General features: G+C 47.7%; 1 protein-coding gene across 1 annotated transcript in view; it reads left to right on the forward strand.

The window, feature by feature from the left end:
- Positions 1 to 25,375, forward strand: part of CFAP161 (cilia and flagella associated protein 161) — a 97,684-nt gene extending 72,309 nt beyond the window's left edge. The window contains exons 6-7 of the mRNA XM_030189840.1: positions 4,156 to 4,229; positions 25,091 to 25,375. Of these exons, the coding sequence (XP_030045700.1) occupies positions 4,156 to 4,229; positions 25,091 to 25,247 (231 nt within the window). The 3' untranslated portion in view covers positions 25,248 to 25,375. The remainder of the gene's footprint in view (positions 1 to 4,155; positions 4,230 to 25,090) is intronic.
- Positions 25,376 to 27,791: the final 2,416 nt, after the last annotated feature.

Genomic DNA, 27,791 nt, shown 5'->3' on the forward strand with positions numbered 1-27,791 from the left:
CCATCATAGTAGCTCTTTTCACAAATGCTAGATATCCTTTAGGTCCAGGTCGGCTAATCTCTGGTTTGCCGAACAACAGCAGTGGCGAGCATCTCCATTTTGCTTTCCACAAACACTCTATTTGACTGAGCAAATTTGGACCAAAACTGGGCAACTCTCGGACAGTTCCAAAACATATGTCCTAATGTTGCTCCGCTCCCTTTGCATTTAGGGCAGGCTCCATCAGGGGACAATCCCATATGAAAAGCTCTTCGGGGTGGAACATAAAGCCGTAACGCGAACCGATACTGGAGCTCCCATAGATCAGTCCAAGTAGTCATCTGTCTCAGAGTTAGAACGTGTTTCCTGAAAACACGGGTTGTTAACTGTATTGATAAGTCTTTCTCCCATTCTTTAGCATATTTGGCATAGTCTAATTCCAATTTAGTATCCTTAATGTGCCTGTGATGGTAGAGCAACGGTACCTTCTGCTGAGAGTGTAGGGAGAGCGCTGAGGGTAGCTCCTCCTGTACATCTTCTGCTAACGCTTCCCAGGGAGACTAGATACATAATGTCTTATTTGCCAGTAAAACAATTGGTCTTTTGGCCCTAACAGTTGCGACTCTTGTAAAGTTGTGTAGGATTGCAGCTTCCCCTCTTCTGTTATAATTTGTTGTAGAAAGGTAACTTCCCTTTCTTTCCATCTGCTAAATATTCTATAGATAAGTCCTGGTGGGAAAGCTGGATTGCCACACACCGGCAACAAAGGGTTTCTTTATGAGAGAAATGGTGAAGTTTGCAGATCCACCGCCAGCTTTTTGGGCTGTAGGTAGTATATGGGATGCCACCAATATTGGCGAGATTTTACATTTCATACCATGTAGTAAGCTACTAAAGTGGTATGGACCAAACAATTCTAGTTCAATCTTGTCCCCCCCTACTATTTGCAATGGTAATGGAGCCTTTGCAACCCGGCTTAGAGCCAATCCAAATATATCAGGACTCTCCATGGGTGGAAGAATACATAAATTAGCCCTCTACGCAGACGACGTCTTGTTGTTTGTTACTCACACCCCTGACCACTTTCCCTGGGCTTCTGCGGGAGATAGAGGAATACTCGACTGTGTCGGGATTTAAAGTTAATATGTCTAAATCTGAAGTTTTGAATGTTACCCTTCCGACGGAGCTCATGGAGTTGCTGAGGTCTTCTTATGCCTTCAGGTGGGCTAGCAAGAGCATTCGCTACCTGGGGGTTAACCTGACGGCAGACCTCTCGGATCTTTTTTTCGGTTAATTATAAAGGTTTGGCAGAGGTACTTATTGAGGACTTGGGTAGGTGGGGGGATCTTGCCCTCTCCTGGTTCGGCCGAATAGCAGCAGTAAAGATGAATGTCTGGCCGCGCCTGCTCTATCTGTTTCAGGCTCTCCCAATCAAATGCCACGTAAATTTTTATCAATGCTACAGGACCGTATTATGCGCTTTATCTGGGCGGGAAGCGTCCGCGCTTGGCACGCACGGTCCTGTACCAGGATAGGGCGAGAGGAGGGCTGGGAGTACCCAATCTGGCTTGGTATTATAGAGCGGTCCAGGCACGCGCAGCAGTGGAATGGTTTCAGGATTACCCGGATAGGCAGTGGGTGCAGCTTGAACAATATACTTGGGTGAAAGGTCGCTAGGGGCTCTTATGTGATCCCTGGCTCGCTTAGGTCTCTGGAGGCGGGACTCTGTCCTTCTGTATATGTCACCCTTTCGAACTGGATAGCATGTTCTTACATCGACGTACAACATTGTCTCGTCTGTCCCCCATAGCTTACAATCCATTGTTTATCCCGGAACGACAAAAGGAGTGTTCACAAGATGGCACACTGGGGGTTTACGAATATGGGGTCAATTGTTCGAAGGTGAGATATTGTTGTCTTATCCTGCAGCCCTTGAGAAGTTCCCGATAGTGGGGTCTGTCCGGTACGCTTACCTTCAATTAGCCTCCTTTCTTAAGACAATGGCAGTTCGGGAGGTTATGGCCAGGGAGCAAACAGCACTAGAGACTATCTGTGAGGGTCCACCTAAGACTAATGGGCTGGTCTCTCGCCTTTATCACATTATTAACAGGCAATCCCCGAATTACACACTTCACAGGAAGAGCTGGCAGAGGGAGCTGGGCATAGACTTGGAGGAGGCAACATGGGAGAAGATGGAGCGGGCTGTGGTGAGAGTGTCGTCTCATGTGCCCTTCAAGGAAAATGCGGTGAAGGTGCTGTACCGTTGGTACTTGACGCCTGAGCGTCTCCAGCGCATTACCCTACACTGACGGGGTTGGCTGGAGGGGGTGCGGGGCACAGCGGGGCACATATGGTGGACCTGTAAGAAGGTCAGGGCATATTGGAGATCGATCCACAGCAGGTTGCAGAGGTGGACGGGCAGCCCAATACCTTGGAGCCCGACCTTTTTCTTATTCTCTGGGGGAGCTGCAGGTCTTTCTAGCACTCAGCATACCTTTGTGGGACAGGCTATAAGCGCTGCAAGAGTTATAATTGCTGCCCATTGGAAACAGCCCATGACCCCACCCATTACCAGATGGGTCCAAAAATTGAGGCATGTCTGCGAGATGGAAAAACTTCTAGCGGAAAGGCGTAATCGAATGTGTAGATGGCATCAGATCTGGGATTCTTTCTCCTTCATGTATAATTTGATTGAAGTCTTCTGTTAAGGTGGTGCTCGGAAGGTTGGGGGGAGGGGGAGGGTGGGATGGGGTTATGTGTGATAAGAGTGCAAATGAAGCGGGGACCAATATATATATATAAAAACTCTGAAAAATTGAAGTTCTGGAATGGTTACTCTGAATAGTTCACTAGATGTTTTAATACAGTAAGAATTGTTCTTTTGGTATATAATGATACTCTCACCATGCTCTGTCTTGCATATACGCTTCATTCTAAGAGACTTGTGTCTTACAAAAGTGACATGTAACACGATTTGCACGATGTATTATGTTTCAGATTTTTTTGTATTACCTATTAATAAAGACTTCTTGAAAATTAAAAAAAAAAAAAGAATAGTTAGTCTGGAACTCATTGCCAGAGGATGTGGTATCAGCATTTAGCGTATAGTGGAATTAGAAAAGGTACAGAGAAGGGCGACGAAAATGATAAAGGGGATGGGACAACTGCCCTATGAGGAAAGGCTGAAGCGGCTGGGGCTCTTCAGCTTGGAGAAAAGACGACTGAGGGAGATATGATAGAGATCTATACAATAATGAGTGGAGTGGAACAGGTAGACATGAATCACTTGTTACTCTTTCCAAAAATACTAGGACAAGGGGGCAAGCAATGAAGCTACAAGTAGTAAATTTAAAACGAATCGGAGAAAATATTTCTTCACTCAACATGTAATTAAACTCTGGAATTTGTTGCCAGATAATGTGGTAAAGGTGGTTAGCTTAGCGGGGTTTAAAAAATGTTTGGCTTCCTAAAGGAAAAATCCATAGACCATTATTAAAATGCAGTGGGGGAAAATGCACTGCTTATTTCTAGGATAAGCAGCATAAAATGTATTGTACTTCTTTGGGATCTTGCCAGGTACTTGTGACCTAGATTGGCCACTGTTGGAACCAAGATGCTGGACTTGATGGACCTTCAGTCTGTCCCAATATGGCAATACTTACTTATGATGCATGGATATACATATGCAAGAAGAGACTTTGAAAAGTCTGCAGGGTACTTATTGAGAAACTTACAAATACGCATACCAGTCTGTGGGAGGGAGGCCAAAAGTACCTTTGAGTTCTTGAAACGATAACAAAACGGGTTCACCTGGGTCCAGCACCTAGTGGTCCAGCAATGGAAACTACTGGGCAGTACCCATCATTAACACCAATTATAGCCAATGCTATTAGCAGCTAATTTAACAATTAAGTTTCTTGCACAACTGACAGTATTCTATAACTGTGCACGCTGATCATTAATTGTGCTTGCAACTTTCTATAATTAAGGGGTTAGTATTGATTTTGACCTAAATATGGCCAACCCAATATCTCAATCTTCCTCTGTCTCCATTCCTGGCATCTCCAATCCCACCTTCCTCTCATCTGCTCTCCCAGTTTGTTTATACAAAAACACCCTCCCTATCGCAAATCAATAGAATTTCAACTAAACACTTTTATATTTTTACTTCTGCAGGCAAACAAAGAACTTCTTATAATTCACAGCAAAACAAATCAATGTCTGGCAGTCCTGAGAAAGCATGCTCTATGGTAAGTGTACATTTATGCCAATAATTATTTGTACACAAAGCCACTGAATCTGTTTGCCATAGGACTATCAGGGGCATTTTCGAAAGAGAAGGGTGCCCATCTTCCGACACAAATCGGGAGATGGGCGTCCTTCTCTCAGGGTCGCCCAAATCGGCATATTCGAAAGCCGATTTTGGGCGTCCTCAACTGCAGTCCGTCGCGGGGATCACCAAAGTTCATGGGGGGGTGTCGGAAGCGTAGCGAAGGCGGGACTGGGGCGTGTTTAAGAGATGGGCATCCTTGGCCGAAAATGGAAAAAAGAAGGGCGTCCCTGACAAGCATTTGGTCGACTTTACTTGGTCCATTTTTTTCACAATCAAGCCTCAAAAAGGTGCCCAAACTGACCAGATGGCCACCGGAGGGAATCTGGGATGACCTCCCCGGCCTTACTCCCCCAGTAGTCACCAACCCCCTCCCACCCTTAAAAAAAAAAATTTTTTTTAATGTTTTGCCAGCCTCTATGCCAGCCTCAAATGTCATACCCAGCTCCATGACAGCAGTATGCAGGTCCCTAGAGCAGTTTTAGTGGGTGCAGTGCACTTCAGGCAGGCGGACCCAGGCCCATCCCCCCCACCTGTTACACTTGTGCTGGTAAATGCGAGCCCTTCAAAACCTACCCAAAACCCACTGTACCCACATGTAGGTGCCCCCTTCGAAGCTGACGAGTCGGAGAAACTTAATGAATTCTCTGTAAACCTGGAGGATGTAATGGGGAAGTTCTACAAACTGAAGAGTAGCAAATCTCCTGGACCAGATGGTAATCATCCCCAAGTACTGATAGAACTGAAAAATGAGCTTGCGGAGCTATTGTTAATAATATGTAATTTATCCTTAAAATCGAGCATGGTACTGGAAGATTGGAGGGTGGCCAATGTAACACCGATTTTTAAAAAAGGTTCCAGAGAGATTCGGTAAATTATAGACCGGTGAGTCTGACGGTCGGTGCCGGCAAACTGGTAGAGACTATTATAAGAAAAAAATTACAGAGCATATTTAAAAGCATGGGATTAATGAGACAAAGAGGGGCATAATCAAACGGGGCGCCCAAGTTTTCCTGAGGGCATCCTCGCAGGACTTCCCCGCAAAGGGCGGGGAAACCCGTATTATCGAAACAAGATGGGCGGCCATCTTCGTTTCGATAATACGGTCGGGGACGCCCATCTTTATTTTTTGTCTATTAGATTGTAAGCTCTTTGAGCAGGGGACTGTCTTCTCTATGTTTGTGCAGCGCTGCGTACGCCTTGTAGCGCTATAGAAATGCTAAATAGTAGTACTAGTAGTAGTAAAGTTAGTGCATCAGTTAGTCCACTGCAATGCCCCCTAGGGGCATGTCAGGGGGACCAGTGCACTACGGAATGCTGGCTCCTCCAACGACCAAATTAGTTGGATTTGGTCATTTTTGAGATGGGCGTCCTCGTTTCCATTATCGCCGAAAACCGGGGTGCGACCATCTCTAAGGTTGACCATCTCAACATTTATGTCGACCATATCTAAGGTCATCTTTACCTGATTTCTGAATAGCATATAGTTTACAAATAATCTAAACTTAAACCCAAATCCTTCCAAACTGGTAGGCCAATAATTGTGCATACACACTAAATTGTTTTATTCCTTTAGGGGAAGGAAATGCCAAAAGGGATGATTGTTAGATGTTCTCATCCTCTTATTAGAGCTGAATTCCACATGCAAAATCATATAACTTGGATATTCTACTGTAATTTTAAACAAAATGCAGGCTAATTTGAATAAAACTCTTGCCTCTATTGGTAACTGATTCAATTCTGTATATAAATAAGAAATGTGATTCATGTTTGTTCAATGAATGCGTTGCTGTATTTGGAGAGATTGTAGTTTATGTATATTTGATTTTTTAGGGCCCAAGTAGTAAGAGATTGCAGTAGTTCAATTTCAACAATTCAATTATTGTACTAGCAACCTAAATCGTACTATGTGAAAGCCTTTTCTTTCTCATCAAGGAAAATAACTTTTATCATAGAACATAGAACATGACGGCAGTAAAGGCCAAATTGGCCCGTCCAGTCTGCCATCCTCGTAACATTGAGATATGAAAATTGATAACAAAGTTTGATCTAAATATACTCCAAATAACTTAGTTTGTAGATTGCATAGAATTGTGATCCACCAAGGACTCTGGATTGTACGAATAAAAATTTTAAATAACTTTTGCGCTGTTCATATGTGGGCTCATTTTCGAAAGAGAAGGACGTCCATCTTCAACATAAATCGAAAATGGACATCCTTCTCCCAGGGATGTCCAATTGGTATAATCGAAACCCTGAGCCCCTACGTCTTGCCCCATCCTTGGCAACCTTTAAATCTAGACTGAAAGCCCACCTCTTTAACATTGCTTTTGACTCATAACCACTATTAACCACTCGCCTCCACCTAACCTCCTCTCCTCCTCCTGTACACATAATTGATTTGATTTGCTTTCTTATTTTTTGTCTATTAGATTGTAAGCTCTTTGAGCAGGGACTGTCTTTCTTCTATGTTGTGCAGCGCTGCGTACACCTTGTAGCACTATAGAAATGCTAAATAGTAGTAGTAGTATTAGTAGATTTAGGACTACTACTACTAATAATAACATTATATAGCGCTTCCAGCCGCACGCAGCGCTGAACACTTGACATAGAGAGACAGTCCCTGCTCAAAGAGCTTACAATCTAAGTAAAACAGACAGACAAGACATCACGGGCAAGGAAATTACAGGGTAAAGAAGAACAGGAAGGAGGAGGCAATGAGTAACGGTTAGGGGCCAAAGGCAGTAGTGAAAAGGTGAGCTTTCACATAGATTTAAAAACAGGTAGAGATGGAGGCGAGACGTATGGTTCAGGAAGACGGTTCCAGGCATAAGGGTGCCGCAAGATAAAAGGAACGAAGTCTGGAGTTAGCGGTGGAAGAGAAGGGGAGACAAGAGAGATTTGTTTAGAGAGCGGAGTTGACAGGGAGGGAGTGTAGGGAGAGTGAGGGGTCATAGAGTGGATGCATTTAAAGGTCAGTAAGAGGAGTTTGAATTATATACCAGAAGCGGATAGGGACCCCAGTGAAGTGACTTGAGAGTGGGCTAGTGTGGGCATAGCGATTTGGCGAAAAATAAGTCGAGCTGCAGATTCTGGACAGATTGGAGAGGAGAAAGATGATTGATTGGAAGACCATGTGAGAAGTAAAATTGCAATAGTCCAAGCAAGAAGTAATAAGGGTGTGAATAAGGGTTCTGGTGGGGCGTATTTAGAAAGGAAAGGGCGAAATTTTGCTAATGGTGAAGATAAAGAATATTTTATATGTAGAGAGATTTTTTTAATGATTTTAGACAGAATTTAGGCGATGATCCTACTACATTTTCTGCTAGCCTGTCTTTGTTCCATCCCTCGGTCTCCATGGCCCCAGCCCCTCCGGTTTCCCTGCATTGTTCCCGCAGCTCGGAGCTAGACAGCCACCGCTTCCTGCTATGGGCCCACTGTGAGTTTCTGCGCACACCGGCCTCGGTCCTGCTGGCCGCCTATGTGGATGTGAGAGTGCCAGGTACAGGTGAGAGTCGCTACCTCGCCCCTCTTTTCTTTGTGCTGCGGAGCGCCCTCATCCATCTCTGTCTCCCAACTAGGCTGTGTCCCATCCGTATCCTTCTCCTCAATGTGGCCTTTTCCCCACAATTCCCCCTTCTCGATGCAATTCCACATGCTCCGCTTGGCTCCACATGCTCCGCCAGCGATTCCTAGTCAGGGGGAGTACTACTCCTCCCCCTGCCTGGGTCGCGGTTTGTTGCTGTGCGTCAGGCTGGTGACGTCATCCGTGTCGCAGCCAATCAGTTGGATGATCTACTCCACTTTCGAGTTTTCCACGGTTCCAGGTAGCCTCAGAACGTTGGAGGTGAGAATTATTATATAGGATAATACATCTGATTACATTCTTTCTCTTTTAAAAACCAGAAGTTATTTATGGTTCAACATTTTTATGATGACCAACCAACAAGAACACTTTAACCATATGAATATACGGAGATTCCAATATGAAGATCCAGTGGTGGAATAAGTATTTGATCCCTTGCTGATTTTGTAAGTTTTGCCCACTACAAGACATGAGCAGCCCATAATTGAAGGGTAGGTTATTGGTAACAGTGAGAGATAGCCATCACAAATTATTAAATCCGGAAAATCACATTGGTGGAAAGTATATGAATTTATTTGCATTCGCAGAGGGGAAATAAGTATTTAATCCCTCTGGCAAAACAAGACCTAATACTTGGTGGCAAAACCCTTGTTGGCAAGCACAGCGGTCAGACGTCTTCTGTAGTTGATGATGAGGGTTTGCACACATGTCAGGAGGAATTTTGGTCCACTCCTCTTTGCAGATCATCTCTAAATCATTAAGAGTTCTGGGCTGTCGCTTGGCAACTCGCAGCTTCAGCTCCCTCCATAAGTTTTCAATGGGATTAAGGTCTGGTGACTGGCTAGGCCACTCCATGACCCTAATGTGCTTCTTCCTGAGCCACTCCTTTGTTGCCTTGGCTGTATGTTTTGGGTCATTGTCGTGCTGGAAGACCCAGCCACGACCCATTTTTAAGGCCCTGGGCTGAGGGAAGGAGGTTGTCACTCAGAATTGTACGGTACATGGCCCCATCCATTCTCCCATTGATGCGGTGAAGTAGTCCGTGCCCTTAGCAGAGAAACACCCCCAAAACATAACATTTCCACCTCCATGCTTGACAGTGGGGACGGTGTTCTTTGGGTCATAGGCAGCATTCTCTTCCTCCAAACACGGCGAGTTGAGTTCATGCCAAAGAGCTCAATTTTTGTCTCATCTGACCACAGCACCTTCTCCCAATCACTCTCGGCATCATCCAGGTGTTCACTGGCAAACTTCAGACGGGCCGTCACATGTGCCTTCCGGAGCAGGGGGACCTTGCGGGCACTGCAGGATTGCAATCCGTTATGTCGTATGTGTTACAATGGTTTTCGTGGTGACAGTGGTCCCAGCTGCCTTGAGATCATTGACAAGTTCCCCCCGTGTAGTTGTAGGCTGATTTCTAACCTTCCTCATGATCAAGGATACCCCACGAGGTGAGATGTTGCGTGGAGCCCCAGATCGTTGTCGATTGACAGTCATTTGTACTTCTTGCCATTTTCGTACTATGGCACCAACAGTTGTCTCCTTCGCGCCCAGCGTCTTACTGATGGTTTTGTAGCCCATTCCAGCCTTGTGCAGTGTAGGATCTTGTCCCTGACATCCTTAGACAGCTCCGTGCTCTTGGCCATTTGTAGAGGTTAGAGTCTGACTGATTCACTGAGTCTGTGGACAGGTGTCTTTCATACAGGTGACCATTGGCCGACAGCTGTCTGTCATGCAGGTACGAGTTGATTTGGAGCATCTACCTGGTCTGTAAGGGGCCAGATCTCTTACTGGGTTGGTGGGGGATCAATACTTATTTCCCTCTGCAGAATGCAAATAAATTCATATACTTTCCACAATGTGATTTTCCGGATTTAATTTGTGATGTGCTATCTCTCACTGTTACCAATAACCTACCCTTCAATTATGGGCTGCTCATGTCTTTGTCAGTGGGCAAACTTACAAAATCAGCAAGGGATCAAATACTTATTTCCACCACTGTATATACAATAAAGACAAAATGATGCAGTCCGTCATCAAACTTTTAACTTTTCATCCCCACCCTATCCTTCTGTTTTTATGTTTAAATGATTTCTAGTATTATGAACCACCTTGCAGCACTTAAACCACAATCTTGCAGAATACAAATGTGTTAACCAATCATTTTGTACGTGCTCAATACAATCAACTATCCAAGTGAATTCAACCAATTTTCTCCCCTCCCCCAACCCCTATAGAAATGATAACATCTGTCTCTTGAGTAGCTAGTGTGCCATCATCCCACTCTAGGCCATCTCTTTTTCCAATAACCAATTACCGCTCTGCTGTGCCTGGCCGCGCGGGGTGCTGGGACTCTGATGAGCCCCAACGCCACTGGCAGAGACCGTCTCTTAGTAGAAGCGGGGTCATGATGGCACCAGACAGAAACCACCGTCTCTACAATATGGAAAACCGCAACTTCAGGATTATAACCACTCTTCCTATCCCCCCCCCCCAACCCTCTCCCCCCCACCCCCCCATCCCATGTCATGGTCATATCCTAATCGTTTCGTTTCTGTTTAAGCGTTCAAAATTCTACTTGCGCGCCACGGCGGTCAGGGAGTCCCAAAATGGGGACCAAGTCCGGCAAAAAAGATCACCACCAGGGGTGATAAATCTCCTACACCCCGTCGCTCCAACGCACAAAATACAATCATGTGTGAGTGCCATTGCTGCAATGTTGGGCATTCTCTCGTTATCTAATGTTGAAGAATGCACTTCTTACCAATTAACACTGCCTTTTTCAAAAAGGCCCTTAGCGCTCCGGATAAAAAGGGGGACACCCTAAAAACTTCAAACAATTGTAATGGCGATAGTCACCAAATGACCTCCCACATTTGAGAGACATGTTTATTTACCTGGCGCCAAAATCCCAAAACCCTCGGGCAACTCCAAAACATATGTCCCAAATTCGCCGAGGACTGGGCACACTTTAAGCACTCATCCACGGCCTGAATAGTTGCTCGGTATGGAGAAATGTACATCCTCAATAAGAATTTGTAATGGATCTCCTGCACGTCACATTCTCCGTCACCCGCCGCCTGCCCAGGAGACATGCCTTCACCTGATCCCTCTGCAGGTCCAGTGCCAACTCCCCTTTCCAGCTGTCTAATACTTTATCATAATCAATATCCCCTAAGTGTTCCCGTAACGTATTATGATAGTATTTCAGGGGAATCACTAGTTGAGCATCTAAACCCAAAATAGTCAAGAGTATTTCCCATGTCTGTGGCGTCAGCGCTGCAGGTGGCAGAGATCTTAAATAATGACGCAATTGAAACATGGAAAAAAAATTCACCTTTGAAATTCCATATTCCTCTTGTAAAAGTTCTGGGGTTTTAAGTGTTCCATCTTCCTGATATAGTTGATGCAAATACTGCAATCTCTTAGCTGCCCAGGTGGTCAAATCTAACGAGATAGATCCCGGTATAAAGTCTTTATTACCCTGAATCGGTAACAAGGGTGAAGCCTCCGCCTCTAGGCCATAAAAATGACATACCCAACGCCACGCCCTCCGCACGGGTAGCAACAACGGTGCGAAAACCGGAGGGGTACACAACCTCCCCGGTCGCGCGTGTAACCAAGCGCTAAAGTGAAGGGGGCGAACAATCGCGTCTCCATTTCTGTACAAGAAAAATAAGAGGATCCTCGAAACCAATCGGTCAAATGGCGCATGTTACTAGCTATTGAGAAAAGCTTAACACTTAACAGACCCAAACCACCCTGGGTGCGGGGAAGAAAAAGTTGTGAAGCCCGTAACCTAGACGTTTGCCCTGCCACAGAAAACGCGTCACTAGCTTTGTTACTAGTTTATCATCACTATCTTTGAGAAATAAGGGCAGCATCTGTAAAACATAAAGCCACTGAGGGATCAAAATCATATTGTATAAGGCGATTCTGCCCATGAGAGACAAGGGAAGCGAAAACCACCCCTGTAGGAGCCCGTTGAGTGCGCACTCGCAGAGGCTGGATATTAGCTTCGTACAGCGTGTTAAGTCTGATGTAATCAATACTCCCAGGTACTTTAAAGGGCCAGTGGACCACGTGAGCGGAAATTCCCCTCCCAAGTCTCTCTAATCTCAGGTTGAACAGGGTGGGCAACAGACTTCCGCAGATTAAGTGTAAACCCAGAGTAATAACTAAACTCTGCTATAACATCCAAGAGACTAGGTAATGACTTATGCGGATCAGTCAAAGTCAGCAGTATATCATCCGCAAAAGCCAATGTTTTAATCGCAAACGAAGGACCGTCGACCCCCGAAATCTCAGTGTATCTTTGTATTGTCCGCAACAGCGGTTCCAAATACAACAAGAACAACAACGGTGATAACGGGAATCCCTGTCGCGTACCGCGAGCTATGGGAAACGTGCGAGAGCGTAGGCCATTTACCATGAAGGAGGCTCAGGGACCACAATAAAGAGTTGCTATCGCCCGCCCATACCAACCAGTCAGGCCTACATAATCCAAAACCCCAAATAAATAGTCCCAGCACACTTTGTCAAACGCCTTTTCGGCGTCTAAAACTCACCAATAACAGCGGTTTTTCCTGAGCTTGACTGTGTGCGATTGCGAGACATACTTTACGTACATTAATAGACGAGTGCCTGCCTCGCACAAAACCCACCTGCCCCTCGCCCACCAAGTTGGGCATGTGAGGTGCCAAGCGGTCTGCCAACACCCTAGCCAGGATCTTTAAATCTACATTGATGAGTGATATGGGCCTATATGACTCCGGGCTGTCAGATGGCCTTCCCGGCTTCGGAATAAGCGTAATCAGTGCTTCGTTGGCGTGGCAGGGGAGCACCCCCCCAATTATAGATGTTTCAAAAAAGGACGTCAAGGCACCAGCAATCTGGGGTAGCATACATTGATAATATTCTGATGTATACCCATCAGAGCCAGGCGCCGTGCCTCTCTTCAGAGACTTGATCACCGACTGGACCTCCTGCGCTCTCAAGGGGGCATTTAACTGACCTATCACTGCCTCTGATAATCGTGGTATACCCGAATCTTCCAGGTAATTTAATAGTGAAGGACCACTCTGGGCGTCTGGTGCTGCATATAAGGAGGCGTAAAAGTCATGGAAAACCTGCAATATCCCCGTTAGACTATTCTCCCGAGTCCCGTCTGGCTTTTTCAAAGAAGGGATAAACCTATTACCACTCCAGTTCTTTACCACTCTGGCCAATAGCCTACCTGTCTTGTTGCCATACCTATGGAAAGCAAATGAACGGTGAAATAATTGTTTCTTAGTACGTTCATGAATAAGGGAGTTTAGTGCTGCAAGTGTAGAAACCATCTCCTCTTGAAACAGTTTAGAAGGGGCCGCAAGATATCTGCGTTTAACTATCTGATACTTATGTTCCAGCTGGATTACCCCCTGGGCCATACGCTTCGCCCTTGCGGACATATAGGAAATTATTTCCCCCCGCATTACAGCCTTCGACGTTTCCCAGTATAACTGCGCCGTAGGCTCATGTGCCACATGGATGTCTGCAAACAGCGCCCATTTTTGTCTAAGGTAGTCTTGAAAGTGGGGGTCCCCCGTCAAATAGGTCGGGAAACGCCACTGGCGTACCTTCAGACGCGCAGCTCCCAGTTCTATATCGGCCCAAATCAAAGCATGATCTGAGACTTCCATGGGGCCGATCTCAACCCGTGAAACTTGTGAAAAAAGACTGGCATCTAACAAGATGTAATCTATCCTTGACCATGTGCCGTGAGCGCGAGAAAGATGAGTATAGTCTCGGACACTAGGGTTCATCAGGCGCCAGGGATCTACTACGTTTAACATTTTACACAGATATGGTAACCCCTTGCCCCTGCCCAGTGCCACTCCCGGGGTTGATCTGTCCAGCTGCCCATCCATTACTTGATTAAAGTCTCCCCTGAGAATCCATGGTGCAGCTGAACATTGCAACCCTAGTCGTGTGATGTGCTGGAAAAGGGAGTGGTCATACACGTTCGGTCCATACATATTGAGTAAGAAAATCTCTTGGCCCATTACATTTAAATGCAATAGGAGATATCGTCCCTGAGTGTTGTTCTGTCCTCCGACAGCCTCGCACTAGTTTATAACGTGATCCTAAAATGTGTGTAATGCCTTTACTGTTATTCTCAGTCCCAAGGACTATCATTGCTGCAGTTTCCCCACTGGAAAAATACATGAGCAATGCACTGTAGGTAATGTAGTTCACAGGCAGTGCAACCACACTTGTTTGGCTGTGTAAGAACTGCTATCACTGGTTGTGAGGCTGCTCAGACCTTCTCTCTCTCCCTCTCTCTCTGCCAAGCTTGGCTCTTTTGTCTTCCTGCTCAGTCTTACTATTCTGTCCACAGAGGTCAGCCAGGTATGACCTTTCCCTCCTATCTCTAGGACTACCCCTTGCTATCCGATAGCAGGCTCTGTCCCCATTGGTCTCTATCTGCTCCTCCCTGTGTGAAGCCCCACCACTTCCTTGTCCTTTCAGCTACGAGGGGCTTCTTCCTCCATTACAGCCAGGGACATGGAGTTAACACCATCTCGCTCCAGACAGCTCTGTCCGGCTCAAACTCCCTGTAACGAACCTGGATTTTTTACTCTGTAAATATCTTCTTCCAAATGAGATATTGCACATTGCAGTCACCCAGCTTTGGACTATTTCTACCTGTTCAACTACTTTCCCCTCCCCCTGCAATACAACTACCTCTCTTCAGATCTCCACCTCCCACAGCCTCCAGATTAAGAAGTCTCTGTATCCTGAACATCTATCTGTGAGTAAATTATCTGTGATTTATTCAATAAAAGAGACTTTATAAAATAATAGAGACTTCAGGTGATTGCTGCGCCAGGGTTATGCTCCATGATATTGGGGCTTCTTATTACCAAGCCCCAAGAGTCATGACAAGTGTCACTAACCACCACCCGTGCTGTACATTGCAAGCTCTTATGGATGAGTATTGCCACTCCTCCCCTCTTCCCCTGCACAGAAGAATAGAAGCAATCTCCTACCCATCTCTGTCGCAGTTTCAGATGTTCTGCATCTGACAGTTTAGTCTCCTGTAAACAGGCAATAGACACGTTGTGACGCTGCAGGGTCGTTAAAATTTTTGAGCGTTTTACCGGAGAGTTAATACCGGACACATTCCAAGAAATTAGTCTCGGTGTCTGAAAATTTACCTTAATCTCCCGTCATCCTCCAGTGATACCTTCAAGGCAGCAAACCAAATAACACCCCCGGGTGCCCAGCCCTCACCCAGGGATCTTGACTATCCCCCCTCCCGCAGTAGCGCGCTATCACACATTTATACTTAATAATGTTATCCCATGGCATTTCCTTCACCCAAATCACACACAACTTCCCATTGCCACCTGTTCCCCCTCCCCCTCTCTTGCCCACCTTCCCACCCTTCCCCCTTACATACATCTCCATCTCCTCCCACCCCACAACCCCTCTTCGCTTACCCACTTTAACCTTACTGTCCCCAACTATGTAGAAGTCACAAAAATGCGAGGACCCCCAACTCATCCCGCACCCCAGTTCACTTCATAACTGTCTATTACAAACAGTCAAAGTTCCGGGAGGGCACCCACAAAGTGGGTCTCCCGGATGCTCCGTCACTTGTAACTGGCCAGTAGTGCCTTCATTCTCCGTCAAAGGTAGAAAACCAAATCAAGCTGGATCCCTGGCTTCCTCCAGATTTTTATTCACAAACTGCAGGGCCAAATGGTCTGAAGTAAAGGTAACCCATTTCCCTGCATGATGGATTTTCAAAGTAGCAGGGTACAACAGCAGGAAACGGATTTTCTTGGTCACCAGGGTTGTACAGATTGGATGAAATTTCCGTCTTCTCTCTTGGACACTAGCCGAGTAATCCTGAAATATGTGAATGCGGGATCCTGCATAAGCCAGGGAATCTCGTTTCAGTCGATATCCCTGCAGGATCTCATCTTTGTGAATGTAATTATGAACTTTAATGATAACCACCCTGGCTCGCTGTGCATTCTGTTGTCTCCCAATCCTATGAGCTCTCTCAATACAAAATGGGCCCCTGCTATCTCATAATGCAAATTCTTTCCGGAGCCACGCTTCTAATACTGAGCCCAAGTTCTGATCAGGAATGTTCTCAGGCAAGCCCACCAACCTGAGGTTGTTGCGCCGGGCTCTGTTCTCCATATCATCTATTTTCTCTGCCTGTTGTGTCAGCCGATCTTGTAGGCTTCTAAAGTCAGGCTCCCTGCGCTGCCAGTTGTCCTCCAAATCAGACACCCGTTTTTCCACTTCTGCAGCACGTCCCGTCAGGTCCTCCAGGATTCCATCAATTTTCCCGAATTGCCCCTCCAGCGACGCAAACCGAGGTTCCAGCGCTGCCCCTACTGCAGCAACCGTCTGGGACAATTGGCGCAGCGAGAATTCAGCTTCATTTTTCGGCGAACCCGGCGCCATCTTGGATTCGCCGCTCGAAGCCGCCGGCTTTTCTTTTTCGCTTTTCGCTGTCTTCCTTAGGGCTCCGGACGGCATGGAGACAAGAAATTGTTCCATACAAGTTCACAAAGCTGTGGGGACTCGTGCTTTCGACGTTGGACTGCTTGTTGCGGTAATCCGCGGGTGCAGAGCGAGCGGGGGTCCCGGAGCAGTGCAAAAACGTGGCTACTGCTCGCGGCGCATCACGTGACCCTCACCAGAAGTTATTTAACAATACATATACTTAAGTCTCTAATACCCGCCCCTGGATTTCGCCGTTTTGCAAGGACGTCCAAATCGGAGCTTCGACGTTCCTTTTGAAAATGCCTCTCATGGTGTCCCACAATCTCTAGCGGCATTCACCATTGCTTACTCCCTTGCACACTTTTTACATTCATTAAATGACTGTAGATTGGTACCTCCAAGTCCAGCATTAGCAAAATATGAATCTGCCAGTCATAGTGATTTCTTTTTTATAACACCTGCTACATGTAATAGTCTCCCTTCTTGTATTCAGATTGAACTGTCATTTTCTAAATTTAAATCCTTGTTAAAACTTTTTTTTCCAGCAGGCCTTTGTAGTTTAAATATGAATATTTTCCCTGTTTTTTATAAGTATGTTTGTGACTGAACTCTCCAAGAGCGAAGCCAGACACCCAATTTTGGGTGGGCCTGGGCAGATAAAGAATGCCTTGTCCCACAAGTGATTTGGTATCTCCCTCTCTTGCCTGCATGCCATATGGTCTCTCAAACATTCCTCCTCCCCCTCATACCTTTTAAATAGCAGATTTTCACTGGCAGTGAGCAGCAACTAATACACACTGCTCATGTTGGCCCCATAGCCTTCCTTCTGATGATGCAACTTCCTGTTTCCGCATAGGTGGGAATACATCAGAGGGAAGGCTGTGGGGCTGGTGCAAGCAGTATCTATCAGTTGCTGCTCACTGCAGGCGAAGATCTGCTGTTTACAAGGTATGTAAGAGGGACAGTTGTTGGGAGTTTTTGGCTGGTGGGGCTTGGGGATCCCTTCCACTCACATCATAGGTGTACTGCTGTTGCAGGAATTACCACTATTGTTAGCAGAATCTGTGGTACTTCAGGAATCAAACACCACACACCAGAATGAGAGAGAAATCTTCTTTATTTGCCAGCAAACAAAGTAGGACATCAGCTCTAGGTCTCTCCTTCTCTTCAGCTCTCTGTGTCTTGTCTCTCTCGTCTCAGCTCCTTCTCTTCTTCTAACGTAAGCTGCTTCTGCTCTCAGTTATATAGGGTCCTACACCTCTCTAGCCCCCCTTTCTCACCAGATGGTAAAGAATAGATTGATTACCCTGTCTTGAACTAATTATTCTCCGAGGACAAGCAGGCTGCTTGTTCTCACTGATGGGTGACGTCCACGGCAGCCCCTCCAATCGGAAACTTCACTAGCAAAGTCCTTTGCTAGCCCTCGCGCGCCCGCGCGCACCGCGCATGCGCGGCCGTCTTCCCGCCCGAAACCGGCTCGAGCCGGCCAGTCTTCTTTTGTCCGCACTCGGTACGGTCGTGTTTTCGCCGTGTCGAGCCCCGGAAAGTCGACCTCGCGCGTCCAATTTGTTTTGAACGTGTTTTTTTCCTTCGGGAAAGCTTTGTCCTAGTCGGGAAGTGCTCCGGAAACCCCCCGCTGGGTTTCGTGTAAATCCTCCCCGTACTTCCAGCTTTTTTGCCCCGGTAAGTTTTCTTTCGTCGTCGGGGTAGGCCTCTTTTCGGCCTCGGTCGAGATTTTTTCTCCCTCTAAATTTGGTGCTTCAAATTTCGCCATTTCGGCTTTTGATTTCGCCGGCGTGATTTTTCCGCCCATGACATCGAAGCCTTCCAGCGGCTTCAAGAAGTGCACCCAGTGCGCCCGGGTTATCTCGCTCACTGATCGACACTCGTCGTGTCTTCAGTGTCTGGGGGCCGAGCACCGCCCTCAGAACTGCAGTCTGTGTTCCCTGCTTCAAAGGCGGACTCAGGTAGCGAGACTAGCCCAGTGGAACGTGTTGTTCTCGGGCTCTTCGTCGGCATCGGCACCGGGATCTTCGAGTGCATCGACGTCGTCAGCGTCCAGACCATCTTCCTCGGCCGCCCCTGCATCGAGTGCATCGAGGCATCGGGCCTCTGCATCGGCGCCGAGACATCGGATAGCTGCATCGACGTCGGTGGTACCAGGACCTCGTCTGCTGATGTCGTCGGACGGTGGTGCATCGGGTGGAGTGCAGGTGAGGGCTGTCCATTCCCCTGCTGGTGGCGGTGAGCCCTCGGGTGGGTCTCCGCCTACCCTGCGGGCTCCTGCGGTACAGCCCCCCCGAGATCGACCTTCTTCAGTCTCGGCCCCGAGGAAGCGACGGATGGATTCGACGTCCTCCTCGTCGGTGCCGGGGAGCTCCGGTGACATGCTTCGGAAGAAATCGAAGAAGCATCGACACCGGTCTCCCTCCCCGTGTCGGCACCGAGAGCTCTGGGTCGCCGAGGGATTCGGCACCCAGCAGGCATCGGCACCGAGAGGACCGCTCACCCTCTGTTCAGGAGGTGTCGATGCGCTCCGCTCTGGACAGCCCGGAACAGCCTCCACGCCCGGAACAGGTACTGACGTCGACGCCTGCATCGCCCTCTCAGCCTTTCTCTGCAGCCGCTCTAAACGAGAGCCTCCGGGCCATTCTCCCAGAGATTCTGGGAGAGCTGTTGCGCCCTACCCCTCCGGTACCGGCGGTGCTTGCGCCACCGGTACCGTCGAGCGTGGCGCCGGCTGGCCCATCGCCCAGGTTGAGGTCCCCGACGTCGGTACCGCGTGCGGTACCGACCGCGGCCACCTCCCAGGAAGGCTCCCCGACTACGTCGGCGGAGGGAGCTTCGCCGATGCGGGCGAGGGAGTCTACCTCTCGACGCCCCCATCGTGGACGGGGTTCCACGGAGTCGAGCAGGGCGAGGTTGCAGACACAGGTCCGTGAACTTGTGTCTGACACCGAGGGTGAGGCCTCGTGGGAGGAAGAGGAAGATCCCAGATATTTCTCTGACGAGGAGTCTGAGGGTCTTCCGTCTGATCCCACTCCCTCTCCTGAGAGACAGCTTTCTCCTCCCGAGAGTCTGTCTTTTGCCTCCTTTGTCCGGGAGATGTCTACGGCCATCCCCTTCCCGGTGGTTGTGGAGGACGAGCCCAGGGCTGAAATGTTTGAGCTCCTGGACTATCCTTCTCCACCTAAGGAAGCGTCCACTGTTCCCTTGCACCATGTCCTGAAGAAGACATTGCTTGCGAACTGGACCAAGCCATTAACTAATCCCCACATTCCCAAGAAGATCGAGTCCCAGTACCGGATCCATGGGGACCCAGAGCTGATGCGCACTCAGTTGCCTCATGACTCTGGAGTTGTGGATTTGGCCCTAAAGAAGGCTAAGAGTTCTAGGGAACATGCTTCGGCGCCCCCGGGCAAGGACGCTAGAACCTTAGACTCCTTTGGGAGGAAGGCCTACCATTCCTCTATGCTCGTGTCCAAGATCCAGTCTTACCAGCTCTACACGAGCATACACATGCGGAATAATGTGCGGCAGTTGGCGGGCTTGGTTGATGCTCTTCCCCCTGAGCAAGCCAAGCCTTTTCAGGAGGTGGTCAGGCAGCTGAAGGCGTGCAGAAAATTCCTGGCCAGAGGAGTTTATGACACTTTTGATGTTGCGTCCAGGGCCGCTGCTCAAGGTGTGGTGATGCGCAGGCTCTCATGGCTGCGTGCCGCCGACCTGGAGAATAGAATCCAGCAGCGGATTGCGGAGTCGCCTTGCCGTACGGATAACATTTTTGGCGAAAAAGTCGAGCAGGTGGTAGAGTCTCTCCACCAGCGGGACACCGCATTCGACAAGTTCGCCCGCCGGCAGCCTTCAGCTTCTACCTCTACAGGTAGACGATTTTTCGGGGGAAGGAAGACTGTTCCCTATACTTCTGGCAAGCGTAGGTACAATCCTCCTTCCCGACAGCCTGCGGCCCAGGCTAAGCCCCAGCGCGCTCGCTCTCGTCAGCAGCGTGCGAATCAGCAAGGCCCCGCGGCTCCCCAGCAAAAGCAAGGGGCGAGCTTTTGACTGGCTCCAGCAGAGCATAGCCGACATCCAAGTGTCAGTGCCGGGCGACCTGCCTGTCGGAGGGAGGTTGAAAGCTTTTCACCAAAGGTGGCCTCTCATAACCTCCGATCAGTGGGTTCTCCAAATAGTCCGGCAAGGATACACCCTCAATTTGGCCTCACAACCTCCAAATTGTCCACCGGGAGCTCAGTCCTACAGCTTCCAGCACAAGCAGGTACTTGCAGAGGAACTCTCCGCCCTTCTCAGCGCCAATGCGGTCGAGCCCGTGCCATCCGGGCAAGAAGGGCTGGGGTTCTATTCCAGGTACTTCCTTGTGGAAAAGAAAACAGGGGGGATGCGTCCCATCCTAGACCTAAGGGCCCTGAACAAATATCTCGTAAAAGAAAAGTTCAGGATGCTTTCCCTGGGCACCCTTCTCCCCATGATTCAGCAAAACGATTGGCTATGCTCTCTGGACTTGAAGGATGCCTACACACACATCCCGATACTGCCAGCTCACAGACAGTATCTGCGATTTCAGCTGGGCGCACGCCACTTCCAGTACTGTGTGCTACCCTTTGGGCTCGCCTCTGCGCCCAGGGTGTTCACAAAGTGCCTAGCTGTGGTAGCAGCGGCGCTTCGCAGGCTGGGGGTGCACGTGTTCCCATATCTCGACGATTGGCTGGTGAAGAACACATCCGAGGCAGGAGCCCTGCAGTCCATGCAGATGACTATTCGCCTCCTGGAGCTACTGGGGTTTGTGATAAATTACCCAAAGTCCCATCTTCTCCCAGTGCAGAAACTCGAATTCATCGGAGCCCTGCTGGATTCTCGGACGGCTCGCGCCTATCTCCCAGAGGCGAGGGCCAACAACTTGTTGTCCCTCGTCTCGCGGGTGCGAGCGTCCCAGCAGATCACAGCTCGGCAGATGTTGAGATTGCTGGGCCACATGGCTTCCACAGTTCATGTGACTCCCATGGCCCGCCTTCACATGAGATCTGCTCAATGGACCCTAGCCTCCCAGTGGTATCAGGCCGCCGGGGTCTAGAGGACGTGATCCACCTGTCCACGAGTTTTCTCGAATCCCTGTATTGGTGGACGATTTGCTCCAATTTGACTCTGGGACGTCCCTTCCAAATTCCTCAGCCTCAAAAAGTGCTGACCATGGATGCGTCTCTCCTGGGATGGGGAGCTCATGTCGATGGGCTTCACACCCAAGGAAGGTGGTCCCTCCAAGAAAGCGATCTACAGATCAATCTTCTGGAGTTGCGAGCGATCTGGAACGCTCTGAAGGCTTTCAGAGATCGGCTGTCCCACCAAATTATCCAAATTCAGACAGACAATCAGGTTGCCATGTACTATGTCAACAAGCAGGGGGGCACCGGATCTCGCCCCCTGTGTCAGGAAGCCGTCAGCATGTGGCTCTGGGCTCGCCGTCAAGGCATGGTGCTCCAAGCCACATATCTGGCAGGCGTAAACAACAGTCTGGCCGACAGGTTGAGCAGGATTATGCAACCTCACGAGTGGTCGCTCAATTCCCGTGTGGTGCGACAGATCTTCCAGGCGTGGGGCACCCCCCTGGTGGATCTCTTCGCATCTCAAGTGAACCACAAGATCCCTCAGTTCTGTTCCAGGCTTCAGGCCCACGGCAGACTGGCGTCGGATGCCTTCCTCCTGGATTGGGGGGAAGGTCTGCTGTATGCTTATCCTCCCATTCCTCTGGTGGGGAAGACTTTGTTGAAACTCAAGCAAGACCGAGGCACCATGATTCTGATTGCTCCCTTTTGGCCGCGTCAGATCTGGTTCCCTCTTCTTCTGGAGTTATCCTCCGAAGAACCGTGGAGATTGGAGTGTTTTCCGACCCTCATCACGCAGGACGAAGGGGCTCTTCTGCATCCCAACCTCCAGTCCCTGGCTCTCACGGCCTGGATGTTGAGGGCGTAGACTTTGCCTCTTTGGGTCTGCCAGAGGGTGTCTCCCGCATCTTGCTTGCTTCCAGGAAAGACTCCACTAAGAGAAGTTACTTCTTTCATTGGAGGAGGTTTGCCGTCTGGTGTGACAGCAAGGCCCTAGATCCTCGCTCTTGTCCTACACAGACCCTGCTTGAATACCTTCTCCACTTGTCTGAGTCTGGTCTGAAGACCAACTCCGTAAGGGTTCACCTTAGTGCAATCAGTGCATACCATTACCAAGTGGAAGGTAAGCCGATCTCAGGACAGCCTTTAGTTGTTCGCTTCATGAGAGGTTTGCTTTTGTCAAAGCCCCCTGTCAAGCCTCCTACAGTGTCATGGGATCTCAATGTCGTTCTCACCCAGCTGATGAAACCTCCTTTCGAGCCACTGAATTCCTGCCATCCGAAGTACTTGACCTGGAAGGTCATTTTCTTGGTGGCAGTTACCTCGGCTCGTAGAGTCAGTGAGCTTCAGGCCCTGGTAGCCCAGGCCCCTTACACCAAATTTCATCACAACAGAGTAGTCCTCCGCACTCACCCTAAGTTTCTGCCAAAGGTTGTGTCGGAGTTCCATCTGAACCAGTCAATTGTCTTGCCAACATTCTTTCCCCGTCCTCATTCCTGCCCTGCTGAACGTCAGCTGCACACATTGGACTGCAAGAGAGCATTGGCCTTCTATCTGGAGCGGACACAGCCCCACAGACAGTCCGCCCAATTGTTTGTTTCTTTTGATCCCAACAAGAGGGGAGTGGCTGTAGGGAAACGCACCATATCCAATTGGCTAGCAGATTGCATTTCCTTCACTTACGCCCAGGCTGGGCTGGCTCTTGAGGGTCATGTCACGGCTCATAATGTTAGAGCCATGGCAGCGTCGGTAGCCCACTTGAAGTCAGCCACCATGGAGGAAATTTGCAAAGCTGCGACGTGGTCATCTGTCCACAAATTCACATCTCATTACTGCCTGCAGCAGGATACCCGACGTGACAGTCGGTTCGGGCAGTCAGTTCTTCAGAACCTGTTTGGGCTTTAGGATCCAACTCCACCCCCCGAGGGCCCTGTTTGTTCTGTTCCAGGCTACACTCTCAGTTAGTTGGTAAATTTTTTAGGTCAATCTCAGTTATGTCCTCGCCGTTGCGAGGCCCAATTGACCAATGTTGTTGTTTTGAGTGAGCCTGGGGGCTAGGGATACCCCATCAGTGAGAACAAGCAGCCTGCTTGTCCTCGGAGAAAGCGAATGCTACATACCTGTAGAAGGTATTCTCCGAGGACAGCAGGCTGATTGTTCTCACAAACCCGCCCGCCTCCCCTTTGGAGTTGTGTCTTCCCTTGAAGTGTATTGTCTTGCTACATACTGGACTGGCCGGCTCGAGCCGGTTTCGGGCGGGAAGACGGCCGCGCATGCGCGGTGCGCGCGGGCGCGCGAGGGCTAGCAAAGGACTTTGCTAGTGAAGTTTCCGATTGGAGGGGCTGCCGTGGACGTCACCCATCAGTGAGAACAATCAGCCTGCTGTCCTCGGAGAATACCTTCTACAGGTATGTAGCATTCGCTTTACTTACACATTACTTAAAAATATCAGTTACATAGGTTTGAGATATTTCCTAAACTGACCTATGACCTGGGGCCTCTCAAACTAGACAATGTGGCACCTATCTCCTGCATTTTATTATTATTTCTCATAATCAGATTCCCGGTCATATGGGTTCATTGAGGGGCTAATCTTGCTTAATGGCACACAGACATGGTTTGTTATTACTTTCAGGAGGCCAGTCCTACATTTAGCTAATCAATCACGGAGATGACTTGACTTTTCCTGACCTCTTTCACCTAGCTTCATACACAGAACTCGCTAGGACTGTGGATAATTCAAACCAGATGATGACCTCTTAAACTGCAGACAAAGCTAACTTGAAAATCAGACACTGGATTGAAAAGATATTCTACATAGAAATAGAACTTATTAATTAAACAGAATAAAACATATTTTAAAATAAGCAGAAATCAGAATTCCTTATAAGACAAAATCTAAATTATCTAGAATTATTTAAACCTACACCATCTCCTTCTAAACAGCGTTAGCCTAATCTTTTTAAAACTGCAGTATGCCTTGCTTGCTGATCCCCTCGAGATTGAATGGCATCCAGATGTGGTAAATATGAACTAGTCTTAACAATCCATCACTCAAAAAGGGACAAAGAAAGTTTCATTTCTCACTGACCTTTCTAACCTCTAGTCTAGCAAAAGCTAGACTTCTGAGCAATTAAACCCAGATGGCATTCCACCACTTTACAGGACTGAAAAGTTAAACACCAAATTAATATGATTTCTTTGCCCAGGCTGCCTCATTGCTACTGGGTGGGCCTAAGCCCAAACCACCCAGGCCCACCCTTGGCTACACCACTGGAACTCTCAATAGTATGGTGAACATGTATCCTGGTATGAGTTAGTTATTGCTGTAGTAAATGTGAAAAATGTGTAGCTTTCCTATGAAATAATGCAGTTCTTTTGCAAACTGATTTTAGTGTATACACCACTTTGACCTGTTTGTTCAGCTAAAGCGGTATATAAAGTTTTTAATAAATTGTAAACTATTTTGTGGGTCCTATTCAGCTACATCACAGAGATTTACATGTGGCTCATTGAGAAATTAATTCAGTTGTTTGAACGTCCACTGAAAGTACCATGTTGTCTCTATAACAGGACATTCTTTGGAAAAGAGTTTGAAGTTACTGCTCATACTTACCTGAATTCTCATAAAGTGGAAGAAGATTTGAACCACTGGATTGTAGTCACTAGAAATCCTAGTGATGATGTACATACCATGTATGACAGACCTGAACCTCCTTTTGAAAAATAGAGGAGAACAGATAAAAACATTGGTGACTGAGATAAAATGTAAAATATTCCAATCACAGCATCTGTAACACGTTGCATCTTACAATTCAAAAATTAAATGTAGAATTATAGGAATAGTAATAAAACAGTGTGTCCATGTTTCTTGCTTTTTCTTTGTTTTATAATTTGAAATTGTATTGGATCATCAAAAGTGCAACATACATTGGTGTTCAAAAAGATATCTTCAAAACAAACAATAAACATTTCTAAGATCCAAGAAGGATCCAAATTATTTATAAAAACAAGCTCCCTGATATTTAGATGCCACCATGGATAAATATAATCCAGATTTACCAAAGATGATGGAGGCAGATTTAGAACTTTTGAATGCTCCTCTGGATCCAGGGGAGCTGCAGTATTCCATTAACACCTTGGCCAAACATAAACCTCCTGGACCAGATAGCCTTCCTTTACAGATGTATAGAATTTTGGGTCATTGGGTAATACGCATCCAAATAGTAGTCTTTGAGGAAGCCTTTGAGGAGCTGGAGGGGGCATTTCCAGCTACCGTACTTAAGGCAACTGTTATTCACATCTTAAAGCCAGGCAAGGATCCTCTATTTACAAGCTCCTATAGGCCCATTTTGTTACTGAATACGGATATCAAACTATATACTAAATGTCAAAAGTTAAACATATGCAATAGACAATTACAGCAGTAAAAATATTCAAACTGCAATACAAAATATGGTATATAAAACATTTTAGTAGACAGCATAGGGTGTACGTTTGACTAAGGTTTCTGATTTATTGGAAGATGATGAATCTATTTTGTTACCTTATAACACAATCCAGCCTTAAAGTAGGACCACACCTGTTGGAGATTGCCCAGCTCCAAGAATTATATAATAAATTCCTTTTACGAATGTATATACATCCTGATCATGCCCAGAAGATGGTGCCTGCTTGAAATGCTGTTCCCCAAATTTCACTTGATTTTGGAATTTTGGAAAAGCTAATGGGCTCATGGAGGGACTTGGCCTGTTCTGCCCCACAGATTGTTTTTGGATTTAGTGGAGGGCACAAGTGTCTCTGTGTTCTTTATGCATAAACCTTGTCTACTAGCTGAATAATGCATTTTGCTACAGTGCATAGTGGCATAATCAGCTGCAAGATTTGCTCAGGATGGAGAAGATGATGCCGGTTCACTGTGGTCAGACCGCAAAAAAATGATTATCTAACTACAATTATTGCAATTGAGAGTTGATACTGTTCTGCGATTCTTTCTGGTTTCATACACATTATCCTGCTTATAATCGAACGAGAAAAACGCCCAAGTTCCGACCTAAATCGGGAGATGGACATTTATCTCACAAAAACGAATAACACGGTATAATCGAAAGCCGAACTTGGACGTTTTCAACTGCACTCCATCGCGGAAGCGTACAAAGTTGACGGGGGCATGTCGGAGGCGTGGTGAAGGCGGGACTGGGGCATGGTTATCACCCGAACAGAGATGGGCGCCTTTCGCCGATAATGGAAAAAAAGTATGCGTTTGTAGCTACAATTTAGGGCACTTTTCCTGGACCCTGTTTTTTTTACGAATAAGGCCCCAAAAAGTACCCTAAATGACCAGATTACCACCAGAGGGAATCGGGGATGACCTCCCCTGACTCCCCCAGTGGTCACTAACCCCCTCCCACCACAAAAAAATGATGTTTCACAACTTTTTATGTTCACCCTCAAATGTCATACCCACCTCCCTGGCAGCAGTATGCAGGTCCCTGGAGCAGTTGTTAGGGGGTGCAGTGGACTTCAGGCAGGTGGACCCAGGCCCATCCCCCCCTACCTGTTACAATTGTGCTGCTTAATGCTTAGTCGTCCAACCCCCCAAACCCACTGTACCCACATGTAGGTGCCCCCCTTCACCCCTTAGGGCTATAGTAATGGTGTAAGCTTGTGGGCAGTGGGTTTTGAGGGGGATTTGGGGGGGCTCAACACACAAGGAAAGGGTACTATGCACCTGGGAGCTCTGTCACCTTTTTTTTTTTTTTTTTTTTTTGTAAAAGTGCCCCCTAAGGTGCTCGGTTGGTGTCCTGGCATGTGAGGGGGACAAGTGCACTACGAATCCTGGCCCCTCCCATGAACAAATGCCTTGGATTTATTCGTTTTTGAGCCGGGCGCTTTCATTTTCCATTATCGCTGAAAAGCAAAAACGCCCAGCTCACAAATTGTCGAATAAAACATGGACATCTATTTTTTTCGAAAATACGGTTCGGTCCGCCCCTTCACGGACCCGTTCTCGGAGATAAACGCCCATGGAGATAGACGTTTTCGTTCGATCATGCCCCTCCACGTGTTCTTACTGTGTATTTGCATGGGAGCTGAATGGAAAGGAATAAATGCAATAAGGGGATGACAGGATTCCAGGGGGGGGGGGGTCTCTATGTGTGGGGATTGCTTGGAGGGTGGGAGAGGGAAGGTTATATGAAAACATGGTCATCTAATGCATTCTTTGCTGTATCTGTATATTGTTCTGAAGGTTTGTTGTAATATTCCTTCCTGT

This window comes from Microcaecilia unicolor, chromosome 1, assembly GCF_901765095.1.
Source record: "Microcaecilia unicolor chromosome 1, aMicUni1.1, whole genome shotgun sequence".
Lineage (NCBI taxonomy): Eukaryota > Metazoa > Chordata > Amphibia > Gymnophiona > Siphonopidae > Microcaecilia > Microcaecilia unicolor.